General features: G+C 40.6%; 2 protein-coding genes across 2 annotated transcripts; one reads left to right on the top strand and one right to left on the bottom strand.

Moving 5' to 3' along the window:
* Positions 1-1,259: 1,259 nt before the first annotated feature.
* Positions 1,260-1,868, top strand: Obp99b (Odorant-binding protein 99b). Its single transcript, XM_002055848.4, has one exon. It carries the CDS (start codon positions 1,295-1,297, stop codon positions 1,781-1,783), a length of 489 nt encoding a protein of 162 aa, XP_002055884.1. The 5' UTR covers positions 1,260-1,294; the 3' UTR covers positions 1,784-1,868.
* Positions 1,641-2,308, bottom strand: Obp99d (Odorant-binding protein 99d). The gene has a single exon (XM_002055847.4). It carries the CDS (start codon positions 2,269-2,271, stop codon positions 1,861-1,863), a length of 411 nt encoding a protein of 136 aa, XP_002055883.2. The 5' UTR covers positions 2,272-2,308; the 3' UTR covers positions 1,641-1,860.
* Positions 2,309-16,191: the final 13,883 nt, after the last annotated feature.

Genomic DNA, 16,191 nt, shown 5'->3' with positions numbered 1-16,191 from the left:
CTTTCGCTTTCCCTTTTTACGTTTGCCGTCCGTTTGATTGGCATAATGAGTCTTTGAACTTTCCGTGGCAGCCTGATCTGGCAGGTAACAGTTCATTAGATGATGTTGTTGTTTTTGTTGTTTGTGTGCCAGGTGTCTGTTATCATCGACCAGCCAAATAAATACTACAAATTATCTGTGTGCAGTGCTTTCTACCGAGAAAGAAGCTGTAGATGCAAACTGAAAAAGCTGTTAATTAACATAAATCGTGCAAGTCCTAGAAATCTATCAACATTTTTTGACCAATTGTGGACTTAACTTTTACTCTATTACAGTGTACAAGAATTAGGAAAATAATCATTTGCAATTTTCTTCTTATTTTTCCACTTTTATATTTTTAATACGCAAATCTCTTTTGGCGGCAGACATGCAACTGCAACCATAGATGTTCGCATAAGCGAGCTTTCACAGTTTTCAAATTTGAAAGTTTGAAACTTTTAACGTTTAAAATACTAAAATACGTTTTGTACGCTGTGCAAAGCAAGCAGCTTTGCGGCACTTGCCAAAGCATTACAGCGCTCAGTCGCTAGGTGGCGCTAATACATATGACTGACAGATGGCGGTAAGGATTTCTCTTTGAGTTTGATTTTAAAACTAAGAACCGTATATTCTTAATAGATAGCGCCACAGGTTGTGTTTTCTATTTGAACTTTGAATATTATTGGCTCTTATTACTCTAATATATATTGCTAAAAAGCATTAAATTGTAGTCGGCGTCCTGTTCGATTAGCTCTACCGCTAGAATCCGTTAACATTATATTACTGCCAGATGCCGCCTTGTTACACTAGCTTTATTGTTAGAGGGCGCCAACATAACATTGCTAACAGATGGTGCTATAGCAGGTATTTTCAGTTTATTTGATTCGTATTGGATTAAATCTAATTCGAATAAATATATCGCTAGATGGCGCCAATATGAATTTACTAACAGATGGCCTCACAGGCTGTCCCAATATATTCTTATATGTTTAAACGATTTACAATGAAAATATAATTAGTATTTCATTGAAATTTATTGCTAGACCGGAATAGAGATGTCTGTATGTGTCATTATCAGGTGTGTTTTTGGTCACTTTGAACCTTGACAATTACTTTTTAGCACCTTTAGCCCATCGATAAGACAATCAATGCAGCCAGTCAATCACATTTGTTGCCGGCGACCTTAGAAGGTGATCGCCCGAGCCCAGTTAGCTATAAAAAGAAATGCAAGCACAGCAAAAAATTGCAGTTGCAATCCGTCTAACTAAATTCAAACATGAAATTTTTCATACTGTTGCTGAGCTTGACTCTGTCTCTGGCCGATGAGCATGAGCATCATCATCATGGCCATGAAGACCATGGCGATGATCATGCTCATCATGTCACTGGCTATGTGGTAAAGACGCATGAGGATCTGGTCAAATATCGTCATTTGTGCGCCGAACAGGTGCACGCCACCGAAGAGGATGTGGCCAAGTTTATTAAATGGCAATTTGCGGACGAGGAGAAGAGTCGCTGCTACTTGAAGTGCGTCTTCGAGCAGTTTGGTTTCTTTGATGCCACCCATGGCTTCGATGTCCACAAGATCCATGAGCAGCTGTCTGGCGGTGCTCATGTGGATCATACGGATGAGACCCATCACAAGATTGTGGCCTGTGCGGACAACAATACGCAGGGCAGCGATGCCTGCACCTGGGCTTATCGCGGCGGCATCTGCTTCATGCACTCCAATCTGCAGCTGGTCCAGCACAGTGTCAAGGCCTAAGAGCTGAGTCCAACAGAAGAACACTTGGAAAAATATCCAAAATAAATTCGCGCACACTGAATAAAATCATTTTCTTTTTATTTGATATTATTCATGTATTCCTCGACCCATCGGCCAAATCTGCCTGCTGTCGCACACTTGTAGGCCGCATAGGCCCACTGTGCCGGCTGCTGCTTGCGTTGCTCTCTATTGTTGCAGTAGTCGATGACCACGATTAGCTCCTCCATCTGTTGGTGCTCCGCAAACATGTAGGCTATGCGTTTGGCCTTGAAGCCATCGATGTCCGACCACAGACCCAGCTGCTTGGCCAGGCATCTCAGCGTGTTTGCCGCCTCGCCAGCTGCTTGCGCCTGGCAGCTTTGCAGACTGTGCTGCACTGCCTCCACTGTAGGCAGCTGCCAATTGGACGTGCCGTCTGCGCTGACAGTCCACATAACTCCGATTAGCAGGCAGCACAGCAAATGCAGCTTCAACTGTTCCATTATCATTCACTGTCATCCACTTGGAAAATGGAGCACAATGTGCGCCGACACGCATCTCTTATTTATATAGAATGAGCCCGCTCTAGGCAAAACCAGTTCCGATTAGTGCTTTGGCATTGACATTAACCTAGAATTCGTGGAATTCGACTCGACACGATTCTAATTGCTGTCCCTCGCACGTAATGGGACAGGCCCAGATCCAAGCCCGGCTCGGGCAAATCGCACTCTTTATACCCTGATCCTATTGAAGATGTTTAGGGAACGGGCATATTAGTTTCGTGGAAGTGCATGTAACAGGTCAGGACTTGTCTGAAAAAAAGAACGCCCATTATTAAAGGTAGAGCTTTGGGCTTTGATATACGAAGATCGTATATTTATTGCTGAAGCAAAATTTTTCTCCGAGCATTTGTAAAAATGTTTGCCATAGCAAACAGTGTATCTCCTAGTCGGTTACTTTCCGCTACAGTTCTCTTGCTTAAGCCGGGCTGTGCGGGAGTCATAGTCTTTTGTTTTTGTTGACAAAGCTTTATATTTTTAATTCGTTGTTTTGTTTTGCGGCAGCTGAATTTAAGTCGCGCACAAAGTTTATTTGCCGTAGCTTATTATTAACTGGCCCGAAGCTGTATTTAATAGGGTTTTCAACTAAGCTAAGAGCTCAATTGTAAGTCTTACGACAACAAACAATCGCAACATTTCTGCTCTACCTCATTCTGAACCAGCTGTTCATGTTGATGAGTTTCTGCTTATTCTCTTTTCCCTTCATCCTTAACGGCGACACCATCTTTCTGTTGCAAATATCTAAATGTTTTTGCTCTTCCTAAACGCTTTCATACCCATCATACCCCTTTTACCGTTTCCCCCAATTACAATAAGTAGTCTAAATTGCAACTGCAATTATAAGCTTGTGGCTGATTGCGCAATTCGTGGTTTAAGCCAAGTGCCGAGTGCATTGCAATCAGACGTGAATTCCTACATCTTTTTTATACCCTGTGCCTATTGATAAATTGGAAATTGCAGAGGGTATAATACATTTGGGCATAGGAAAGAAACTCTGACAAAAAGTTGTCAAATGTATCGATCAAGTAAGATTCGTCCGAGCTAATCATATTTTTTCGATAATAGCGATAAATATCGATTTATAGATTTGTTTTTTAAGGCATAGTTGAAAGATTATATTGGCTGGATACACCCGATGAGGTATCCAGCTTCTTTTATAGTCAACTTTGATTAGGGATTCCTCTTCAATGGAAAAAATTAGGTAGAGTCCTGCGATTTGGTATCTTTAAAAGAAAAGCTAGAATAATTTTGTCGGCAGCTCAGCGTATCTGCTAGGCGTGCACTCCCGACAGGAGTACTCCTACTTGTTTCTTTGGCCTTTGACTGCTGCGCATGGATTTCTTTTTGTGTGCTGAGCTGGGTTAAAGGACGTTGTGGTAGAAGGGGTGGGCGAGGGGCGTTGATGCTTAGTGCATAGGTGACTTTCTCCGTTGACTGTGACTACTTCATTAACAACTCGCTGTGTCGTTTTCACGCTGCAATAGATCTTTCCGCGCCATTCAACCTCAACCCGTGCATATGTCAGCCGCGTTTGACAAAGCTAATTTCATTGCGACGGGCTTACCGAACCGGGCGCTACGTAAGACCCGCTAAACGCCAAACAAACACTTCACACGACCTATTCAATTATTTCTCAATTAAATGTCGTGTAAAGAAATCATCGACGTTGTCGTCAACCATATACACAGCCACCTTCTCACCCGTGTTCCTGCTGGCGTTTCCATTGGACGCCTGCTTCCCATCGATAAACACTTGACACTTTTCGTCGATTGAACGGTGGGTAGAAGGGGGGGGAGGGCTTTCTATAGGGGGTTAGGCGTGCACATAATAGTCAAAGGCAAAACTGAATTCAATTTGAGTTTTTCATTTGCATTTGGGCAGACGAGCTTTGGTTTTTGGGTTCGCTTCGTCTTTTCGTAAAACTCAACAAAAATTGTTTTAACTTTTGACATTGTTCAAAGAACTAGAGGAACTAGAACAAGGAGCGATACCTATATCAGGACTACTTGATTATGCAGAACAGTATTGTTCAGTATTAGAAGAACACAATGCACTATTTATTAAACATTAATAATATGGTAAACAATAAATAAATAGTTAACTGGCCAACTTATCTGCTTACTTATCTGGCTAAAATATCAAAGAGCATTCAAACCATTTTCAGAAAATGCTAATAAATCGTTTTGCTTTTAGCCATACTGCTTCTCTCATCATTTCAGCTGTCCTCTCTGTTAAAGAGAGTTAAAATTTTAAAGGGCTAAGCCCTAAGGGCTAAGCCCTATACAGCTCCCAACCGTAGTACTTATTAAGCCTCTCTTTTGTGATGAACTGGTTCGCCTTGATTGTAATACTGCATCTTTAGCTTTCTTATTACTCTTCTGGCTTTTAAGTCGTTTGGCTTTAGATAATGTTCCAAACTTTATTTCAGCTTTATACTGTTCCCTCTTTCAAGCTCCTTTTTATATCCTGAACCCATTAAAAATGAGTATAAGGGCATATTGTATTTGTGCGAAAGGAAGCATTCTTGATTAGCATCAAAAGCCGAGTTGATCTAGCCATGTCCGTCTGTCTATCCCTCCGTCCGTATGTATGAACGCAAGGATATCAGAACCTATAAGAGCTAGAGACTTGAAATTTTAGATGTAGGTGCTCTTAGTTCCCGCGCTCGATAAAAATCGATACCGATATCCTGTTTTTTGGGCAATTTTGGTAAATAATAAGAGCTAGAGTCACCAAACTTGACATATAGCTTCTAAAATAAAATATATATATGCATTTGATGTTGAAGGAAGAGGGTTCAGGGTATCCCCGACTAGAAACTCTTACTTGTTTTGTTTGTTATCTAATCGCTCTGTTGGATTTGAACTAGTTCATCTTAAATTCAAAACGGGTTTGCCGCTATTATTCGTATACCAGACCTAACATCATATTAGCATATCGGTTGCTCGGTTTCCTTCTCGAATCGGTTTAGTTTAAACACTTTTGAAGTCTTTATTAATGTCTATATAAATTATTTTCAGTCAAGTTCTGCTTTATGCTGTCCCTCTCTCGCTCCAACCCTCTCTCATCTCACTTTCTCGTTCTTCCTTTTATTCTCTTCTATTAATTTTCTCTCTCTGTTATTTTATAATTTCACTCACTTTGCATTTGATTGCGCTATAAAACATTCGCTTTGGAGTTAAATGGTCTGCGAGTTGTTTCTTTTGATGCGCATTGTTTCTGTTCTCAGGTGGCCAAAGGGGGCGGCATGGGGTTCAGTCTGAACTGTTTCCATTGTATGGACACCCCCCCCTCTCCCCTCCTGTGTCCGAGCCACGCCCCAATGGGTCAGTGGCTGACGCCCATTGAAGCTGCTCTAATTGCAACTTTGAAACTCAATTGGGTGGCCAACGGATGCATGGAACCACTTTTCGACTTGAATAAAACGCGCACACACACACGCTCACACACACACAGCAATTAAATAAAAAATGTTTTGCGCTTTTCAGCATATTCAGAAAATACACAGTTTACAGTATACAAAATTTCACAATTTACGGCATCCACTTGAATTTTTGCACATGTTTTGGCCAGGGGCCAGCCGTAAGGTCAGCTCTATTTTGAATGGAGCCAAGTGCTGGCTGCTGGTTGGGTGGTTGGGTGGTTGGGTGGTGCACACGTGCGGCTTTTTCATTTTTTTTTTTCTATTTCATTTTGTTTAAAGCAGCGGGAAATCTTTGCCAGTATCTCGCTCCACTCGGCCATGTTCGTGTGCAGCGGCGCGTGTGTCTGCATTTTAGTGCGCCAAGTTGCGTTGCCAACAAATGCGACAGTAAAAACTTTTTCCGTAACCGCTCTCAATGCTCAAACCCTGCCTTGCCCCCGTTTCCTTTGCAAGTGGGCGTGGCCAGCGTAAAGCAACGACGACACATTGTGCCAAAAGTTTTGCTCCCGGCAAAGTTGAAAAAACTTTTGCACACAGCAACTGGCAGCAAAAGAAGTGCTGCAAAATGCTAGAAACTTGGAATACTTTCTAAAGTGGAAAGTTCGTTTCTTTCTTAATGCCCTATACCCATTAGAAAACCCAGTATAGGTAGAGTATAATAAAGTGAAAGAAAAAAAGAAAATATCTTTCTCAAAGTCGCATGTTTTTGATCAGCTTCAATAGCTGGCTAGTTATAAGAACTCTGAGACTATAAAAGCTAGAGTGCTCAAATTTGGAATGCCGTTCACATATGCCATACTTCGATTAAGCTTGTCTTAAGTTTTGACAACACTTTTTTTATAAGCATTTCAAATTTAATAATTCAAGAATTATTGCCCCCATTTAGCTACTTACTTTTTAATCATTTTTTTGAGATTTTGTGCTTGGGAGTTTGACAACACTTTTCGACTTCTGCCTCCTTCCCACTAACCCTTCTTCAAAACGATAACAATCAATGTTTACCCATTTGTTTGAATATTTGATCCCAAAAGTCATACTTTGATCAAGCTTTTTTTCAGATATTCGATAATTTTCTCCATAATTCGATAAATGTCCTATTATAATATCGATAAATATCGTTAATCAATACTCTTTTTTTTTGATTATACCTCTAAATTAGTGCTGTCTAGAAATAAGCGCATCTGAGAGCTTTTTTAATACCCCATTATTTGATTATGTGATAAAAAAGCTCGTTTTCCAACACTCTTATCTTGCGTACTTTTCAATTATGAGCACCGTTTTGTGTTTAGAGGGTATCTTGACCCGCACATTCTTATGTATTTACTCGAATCGTTGGCCGCCTCACACAGCCCTTCGTGTGCATGGCAATTTGTAAGCTTAATTAATTATTAATTAGCGAATCTTTCGAACAGGCACAAAGCCAAACAACTGCGGTCCATAAAAAAATTAAAAATAAAGAAATAAAGAAATAAATGAGTATATCAAATAATTCACATTAAAACATTGCACAAAAGGACGCAGAAGTTGGAACAGGACTCGCACCAGCACCCTCCAGTGCAGGGTGGTGCGGTTGGGCGGTGGGAAGTAACGCGGCGCGTGCGGCGGCTTTTGTTGACCACAGTCCGCGCATTAGCGTGGCTAAATTACTAAGGTCTGTGGTGCGGTTGGTAAGGATGCGGTTTGGGTGGGCTTTGGGTGGCTTGGTCTTTGGCTTGGCTTGGCTCGAGTGTCCACTTGTCCGGCTGCTGGCTGCTGACTGCAGCGGGCAACGTGGTAATTGGAATTAATTTAGCATTAAGCTGCATTTCTTTGGCCAACTCTCGCTCCGACTCTGCCTGACCCTCTGAAGTGCCTACATTTTATATAATTTTTTCTATTCTCATTCGGCCGCAGAATGTGGGCTCTGTTAATTAATTGCGCTTAGTTGCCGCGAATGGCAGTTGGCAGCCACAGCTCATTAGCGCTCGGCAATTAGCATGAGGTCAAACGGGTATCTTGAAGTCTTTAAGATCAAAGCGCTTAACGGTCGAAAGGAGTTAATAAAGTCTTTATACAAATACAAATAGTTATCTGTGCATCTAGCTGCTATCTTTAGCTATAGATCTCTCTATAAACAAAGGCAACAATTACTGCTGGTCGCACACACACACCCACACACACACACACACCCACACACATATATACACATGCACTCACACCCGTTAACCCACACGGCGTATGCGCAATGTCAAGTGCACAGCCAGAGAGACAAGACACAAAACTTGGGCAGCAGTTTGTTGCTTTTGGGCGTGGCACCGAGCGAGATAGCTAAATTCTGTCTGCAACTTATTGACATTTTGGCTGCGTGTGGGTTGGCTAAACAGTTTGTGCTTTAAGCGTTAGCTAAATATTAAGAAAGTACACTGAAACAAAAAGGAATACTTAAAAACAAATGCACTCAAAATAAATATTGTGATCCTTGCATCAAGTACTGAGAAAAAGTATAATAAAATGAGAAAAAAGAGTAGTAGGAAAGTCTTCGGCACATCAAAGCTGGTATACCCTTGTGCAATAATATTGAAGCTCGTTAATGCTTAGTCTGATGAAAATATATTTAAATACAGAATATTTTACAATAGAAAAACTCACTGTTTCATCGATTCTTCCTATATAGTTTTATAAAGAAGTACAATCTTGATAGGATTTGGCTCATATGTAAGCCGCATAGTTAAACTAATAAATGCAGGGTGTTGTCAAGGTAAGCAGAAAAGACCGATCATGCCTATGACAGCTATATGAGGGGCAGACGGATTTACTGGAATATATGTACTTTATGGGGCCGGAGATGTCTCAAACGAAATGTACTTTCCCGAAATTTATCTTACATTCTTTGGGCACATTTCTGGCCCTCTTGAGGGTGAATGGATGTATCTTTTTTTTACTTTTGATTGCAAGCATTTTCTATTTCTAAACTCTATTTGATTTGGTTTCTACTAGCAGGACACAAACATGTCCCTGCAAATTTAACCAAGCTAACTGCGCAAGCGCTCATGAGGTGATATACTTTACCTGTATTTGCGTCGCACTGAACGATTTATAATTCGCAACGAGTTTAAGCTTGAAACCAGTGAAGAGACGTGGAAACTCTGGCAAAATGTAAAGTACAAGCTTAACTTTTTGCGAGTTTAGTTTTTAAGTGAATAATTATATCAAACCCTTGTAGAGGATCTTATATCTGTGTCACGGAATGTGTAACGCATAGAAGGAGCTGTTTCAGAACCCTTAAGGTTAATATGAATTCTAAATAAGCATCAAAAGCCCAGTTGATATAGCCGCATCTGTCTGACCGCCTCTCTATACGCACTAGTCTTTACATAAGTCCGTCTTTCGGATCGGATGGAACCACTATGTAACATAGCTGCGATCGATCCAAAAGTTTATCAAGAAATCTTGACCAGGCCCGGCATTTGTTACTAACACTATGTTCCTTACATATATGTAAAAGTTTCTAGGCAACCCTCTTCGTTGGCAGTCAATTCACGCATACTCGTTGCATTCCTGTTATTTCCTGTCCTGCTTCTTGTTACTTTTATGTTTTGCATGTACGTAATGTGTGGCCCACAACCCGAGCCACCCGACCGACCCGAACCATTGGCATTGGTCCGACAGTTGGCAAGACATACATGCCGTAGCTCGTCTCCCTCTCCCTCTCTCTCTCTCTCTCTCTGTTTCTTTCTCTTTGTCTCTCTCTCTCTCGCTCGATCTGCAGCTTACTCTCATTCACTGTCTCTGTCTCTGTGTTATCCGTAGAACTCATTAACCTACGTGTGCTGGAAAATCCTTTTGTTTGCCAACTGACAATCGGCAGCTTTGCCCATGCCGCGACCTGGTTGCTGCCAGTTTTGGCCATTGTTATAAATATATTGTAGATATATTCATTGTACTATTTTACGCTTGATTACAGCCAAAGGATTTTTGGCGCACACCCAGCACACACACACACACACACACACACACACCAATCTGCGCCCACCCACACCCATGTCCATTGTTTGCTTGCATTTGACCGCGTGTTTTGGCACTCTCCTCCTGGCAACCACTAAGTGGATACGCTTATTATCCTTCGCTGGCGTTGATATGTGCCTGCCTGCCGCATGCCCCTGACCCCCGCGCCTCACCTCGCCTCTTGACCTGCTGCCAGTGCCTGCAAATCCGGTGTAATTTTATTCATAAACTCGACTAAAACATATTGCTGGCGCACAGCTTTGGCTAAATATTTTTGTGGGGATCATATTGTTTTTTGTGCTGTTGGCCTCTGGCAGTTGGCAGGGCGAAATAAAACACACACACACACACACACACATATTGCCGAGCACAGCAGGCCTGGCTTTTGTGTCAATGAATACAATAACCAAATTAAATAACCAAGGTGATGACAGCGGCAAGGAACAGCGGCTGCCCTCAGGCCCACATCTGCCAGCTGGCCTAGGGAAGGGTTTCAGATTAAAGCTGAGAACTACAGACTACAGACTACAGGCTGTAGGCTGTTATTCCTGCTGCAATTAGCCCACTCAATGCTAATAGATACTTATCTCGCTGATCCACAGACACAATTGTGGCCAGCAATAATAATGGGCACTTGAGCGTATTGAGAATCTTTAAATTGTCTCGCTGCGTTTATCAATTCAATTTTGATATGCATTTTTATTTTTATTTTATACCCTGCATTCATTGAAAATGTTTATGAATGGGTATATACTTGTCTTTGCAAATGCATGAAATGGGCATATATATATTTAATAAGTACCCGTATATTTATATATTCTGATCAGTAACAGAAGACCCTTAGGAAAGTCTGTCTGTCCATCTACCTGGGAGATAATAAGCGTAAATTAGAAGTGCAGCTTTTTGTTTATCAAATATGCATTTGATTAAATTTACATCTTTGTCGATGATTAAAAATCGATATAGATCGATATCAAAGGTTACAAAAGCTGGAGACACTAAATATGGAGTTTAAGTTCTGCCAAATGATACGCTAACTAATTTGACTCCTTTCTTTAATTAATTCTTCGATTTACAAAAAATCGATAAATATCGATACCTAGCCTCGTTGTTAAGAGGCTATATAGAGTTTTTGTTCTTTTCATCGATAACTACGTTCATTTATCCGAAAATGAATAAAAATACCGATATTTATCTCTTTAATGTTGTCTCTGAGGTTAAAAGAGCTGAAGACTTTGCTACATAAACGAGGGGAGAACTTTGTGTTTTGTTTTCGATAAGTTATTCGATTTACAAAAAAGTATTGATACTTGGCTCAGTAGTTTTTGATGTTTCTTGGCGAATGTAAGTCCTAAAGGGTTGGCACGGTTTTATACTTATTCCATTTGTTGTATACCTTCGAAGAAACAGAAGCTATTGAATAATATATTTTGCAGAGTCTGAAGTATGTTTAGACGTTGTTGCGCTCTCTGCAGCGTATCTCTTAGTCGAGCACTTCTGAGTAGATCACTTTTACTATTTATTTATTTGCGTTTATTCGTCTAGCACTAACTGCGGCCCCAGGACATTCTCATGCGTTGTTGGCTCTGAAATGGCAAACAAATAATGAGATAGACATAAACTCGTATCTGAAGCAGCGTTTCGAGTGCAACCTGCTCAACCTTCCCACAATCGCAATCACAATCACAATCACACAAGCACATACACAAACAGATGCACTTGCGTATCCTTTAGATACATTGCTCGAACCTTTTCTTCCACTCGAGCGAGCGGCCTGCGAAACAGCCAGCCGACCAGCCAGCAGTTCAGGTCATAGGTTGTGCCCTTCTCTCTGCCTGCTTTCTTTTATTTGGTTTTCTTTTTCTTTTGATTTCTCTATAGTGTGCGTGTTTATTCTGCTGATGTTTGCCAAATCGTTTGCAATTTAACTGCAATTAAATTGCAATTCTCTGGCTTAAACATGCCACACACATTGCGTGCCGCATTTTGCGGCAAGCAGGCAAATTTTCGTAGAGTAAAAGTTGAGCACCTCAAGCCTTGGCGGGCATTGTGTGCGTGTTACCTTTGTGAAGCTGTAGGTGCAAAAAGAAAATACCTTTTGCGATTTTAGCACAATTATTTTTGCACTAAAAACGAACGGTAGTACTTCAGTCACCGCGCCCCGCCCCGATAAGCCCCTTAGCCTGTGGCTATGCCGCTTTGGGCTTTTCCTCTTGGCGCCTCTTGACTAACGGCGGCTTTCATTGTAGTTGCTGTTGTAATTGCTGCTGTTGCTTTCCTTTGTGCGCAGCGCATAAACAAAATGGCTGACTTCTTACCTGGCTGCCCCCTGCCTCCCGCCCCTCCGCCACCTGGTTTGTTTGTGTGCAGCGGCGTGTGCTTTGTAATTTGTATTCAAAAAAGAAAAGATCTGCCTTATGCCAAATAAACCAAAATTTTCTTTGTGCAACATAATTGCTGCGCAAACTGAAAAACGCTTTGTGGCGCCTTCTCTCTCCCTCCCCTCCCACTCTCTCTCTCTCTCTCGTTCTCTCTTATCCACTCTGACCCTGCGATTTTGTGGCTCTGTGGTTTCTTTTGCACCGCAGCTGGCACTTTTGGTAGGTGCTCTAATCGTGGCTCACAGGCGCTCAAGTTTTTCCTTGATAAAGTTAAGCGGCAAATTTTATCAAGAAACTTCTTCGCCTTCATATTTCAACAAATTACAAAAGGAACATTCACTTGTACAAGTTCCAGCTTTGTGAGCTATGAGCCTCTCTCCATGCGCCGCTCTACTTAAAAATTAAACAACTTATCGCGCGTTGTTCCACTTTATATATATTTTGCATTTTTTGAAATTCTAATTTTGCAAATTTTTAGAGCAAACGGTATTGGCCTTATAAGTGTTTAGTTAGTTGTTGAAAAAAAATCTTGTAGATGTCGAAAACAATTACATATGTCAATAAGTCAGTCAGTCAGGACAAATAGTTTTATATATAGAGATACAAAGCTATCTCGAAGCAGACTCCGAGCTGGTTATTTTTCTGTCAAATGTCAGGCCAAAATTAATAAAAATTTGTACATCTAAAGATCCCAGATTCAGAGTGTATGTTCATTCAATTGTCAATTTGTTAATACTAAAATGATTTTAATGCTTGAGGGCATTTCAAGTCTGATATAGTTTGTATCTTACATTTAAATTTATGATTTTATTTTAAATGTTCTATCAAAATCACGTCAAAATTAAACAAGAATATTTATTTCAATTCGGAAACTGCCTTCCTCTCTTCTCTAGATTTATTTTTCATTTGCATTTGTGTGCGAAAAAAAGTTATTATTGGAATAACTTTGTCTCAAGGAATTTCTATATTTTACTTGCTGCTGCTGATCAATATTAAAATTTAATTAGAGCTTGCCTTGGCAAAAATTGGTTGATTTGGGCGACAAACGTGTAAAAATTGCAAGGTTTTTGTGCATAAATATGTATTAATTAAAATGATATAAAATTGGGTGCAAAAGGTGGCAAAGTGTTAGCCATGTTCAGCGAGGCGAAAGGCCGCACTTCGCTGAAGCGTGTGCTGAATATTTAATTTAATTAAATTTCACTTGGAAAATAACTTTGAATTAAACAAGACAGCAACAGCAACAAGACAGCAGCGAATACACAATGCAGCCGGCGACAACGTAATGAGAAAAATTTGCATAAATATGTCTTGGGGTTTGGGTTTGAGTTTGTAGCCGAACAGAAACTTGCTCCTTGCTTGATTCTGGCTTCGTCAATTGTGACGTTCAATTTGAAGGTGACAATCAGCACGACGCTAATCCCTTGCAGTTCAAATGCTGGCATATGTCAGCTTCAGAGAGAGACAGAGAGAGATAGAGAGAGAGGGAGAGAGAGAGAGAGGGAGGAAGGGAGAGGGATCCAAGCACATCAACAAATGACAAATTAAAAATTTTTACTCGCATGCGATTGACGTCCTTTGCTGCAACCGCCCTCCAAACCTCGCCCCTCTGTGCAGGGATAACAACATTTTCACATGTTTAAAATAAATTTGCTACTTATTAAAAAAGAGAGAAATTAAATGTGTTCCCTACAACACCGAAGTCGAAATACTCTTGTGGGGCTTGGAAATGCTTCTATATAAAAACTTTATTTTCGATCGATTGTTTCTTATGGAGATTTATATAATATAGTAGAGAATTGTACATAAAAATATATCATTTATCAACCGAATTTTCAGGAACATATTGAAACTAATAAATGCCAAGTTGTGCTAAGATATCTAGAAAAAGAAACATGATTTCGCAAACTTAATTTGCGACGGATCGTTCCAATGGCAGCTATTTAATATCGTGGTCCGATTTTGCAAACATAGGAAGGAGGATAGATTAAAGATATATAAGCTCGATTAAAAACATAATTTTCCATATAAGAAGACAATTTTCCTCCATTCATTCGAGTAGCAATATCCATATATGATAAAGTCTTTCGATCCAGCCGTTTTCCAAAAATGCGTTGCCTTGCACATTCTATGACCAAAGGTATTATAAAAAAAGTGTAAGCGAGAAATCGCAACGGGCTGGCAAATGATGAGCACGTGCCGCACATAAAGCGGCTAGCGAAGCGCAGGACTAGGCCATTGTCCTGGCTGGCGGCTGCCTCTAATCCTGATACCGACGGCTTAATGTCACCAAAACATATTTCACTTTCGTATTGAAAACAAATTTTCGTCTCGTTTCGTTTCGTTTCGTTTTTTTTTTTTTGGGCAAGTTACAAAAATATTTTAAATCTACTCAATTGTTATCCTTTTATCTGCTCAAGTGTGTGCGTTGACCCGTTGTGGATGTTGTTGTTGTTGTTGTTGTTGTTGTTGCTGTGACTATCCTAGTTGTTATTGTGCTCGGATTGTGGTCAGTTGTCCTGTTTGCTTGGGCACTGCAATTTATTTCAAGTGTCCTTTGCCATTGGGACTTGCCATGTTGCTGATGCATGAATTATGCGTTTTTGCTGTTTTTGATCATTTTTGTGCCAGTTCCATTTGACTTCTATCTGCATTTTTGCTCTGCTTCTCATTTTTCTGCTGTCGACCCGTTCAAACTTTGAAACTTTATGCGCTTGCCACAGTGGAGCCGCTTGCATAAATTGTACTCAAAAATGTATTGTGTAAAATATATTGGGAAAAATTATAAATAAAGTAAAAATATTAAAAATATGTTAGGCAGTGGAACAATAAGTGTTTTCTATGCAAGTTCGAGAATCAGAAGACTCGGAGCAGTATACTCTATAAGAGATGGTATAATCATCACAGAGGACCCTGAACGAGTGCAAGGCACAGTTAGTTAAGGGGTTTAATTACGTCTAGTAGGGACAAAGAAGTTTATTTGGCTGGTCAACCTAGATGAACCGATTTAACTCATGAATACATGTTCCACCAAGCACAGTTGTACGAATAATTAAAGAAGGTAGATGAAGAATCAAAAATTCACTGGAGTAAGACGGCAACCGCAAACGCGGATCCCAGTTTAAGCCACAAGCAGATCTTTTTATATGCAAGTTTACAAATCAAATTAAAAAGGAATTACATTAAATTAAATGCATATTTCTGAAATTAAATGAATGTTTTCCTAATTTGTTGTCACCCACTGTAAGCTCATCCATCAGGAATTAGGTTCAATACTCGAAAAAACAACTTCAAATCCGTACGAAGTCCAATTGTGGACTTGGTGACCATCTGTGTAATGCCGATGCCAACCACTGTGGCACCCCTTTTGTGGGATTGCTGCTGCTGGTTCGCTCTAATAAACTTAACAATAACGGCTTTTTTATCAACCCAAACCTCCGACGTCGACGTTTGTCATAAATAATTCTAATAATAAATTAAATGCATCCGTTACAGCTCGAGTCGGGGTTTGGGTCAGTGATGAGTGTGCCGGCTGTGTGTGTGTGCTTGTGTGTGTGTAAACGATTTGCACCCCCATTTGTCTTGCCCAGGCCCGGGCACAGACAGTTATCCTTGCCAGTCGTGCATAAGCACACAATAAAGGATACGCATTGTACAAATTTTGTGTCCGCTTGAGGGCACGAGTTGGGATTTTTCATTTTTTCCCAAATTTGATTTGTGTTTGGCAAACCAATTGAATTAAATTCTTGTTACCTTTTCAAAATCACCATCGATTTTAATTACCAATTGCAACTGGCGGCACACCTGGCCCAGGCTCATGGGCGGGGGCTCAATCAAATTTGATGTATGCACATATAATGAACTTATTTACACACTTTGCGTGACGAAATTTTGCTGGGCGAGCGCACAGATCAAATGAAATTTGTTGTATTTTGCTGTTTTGCGGAATGTCAGCCACAGACATGGCCTAACCAGTCAGCCAACCAATACACCCACCCACCCCCAAATCGACCACCCACAAGCCACCAGTCGCCAGTCACCAGTCAACAGTCGTCACCAAGCAGCCGGCGCCCAGTCACC

This window comes from Drosophila virilis, chromosome 2 (genome assembly GCF_030788295.1).
Source record: "Drosophila virilis strain 15010-1051.87 chromosome 2, Dvir_AGI_RSII-ME, whole genome shotgun sequence".
In the NCBI taxonomy this organism is placed as follows: Eukaryota; Metazoa; Arthropoda; class Insecta; order Diptera; family Drosophilidae; genus Drosophila; species Drosophila virilis.
Note: the sequence above shows the minus strand (reverse complement) of the source record. Positions and strands in the feature narration are given on the sequence as shown.

What these genes read in the sequence shown, in the direction of transcription:
- Obp99b (XM_002055848.4), top strand. Translation starts at nt 1,295, where the DNA reads ATGAAATTTTTCATACTGTTGCTGAGCTTGACTCTGTCTCTGGCCGAT.
- Obp99d (XM_002055847.4), bottom strand. Translation starts at nt 2,271, where the DNA reads ATGATAATGGAACAGTTGAAGCTGCATTTGCTGTGCTGCCTGCTAATC.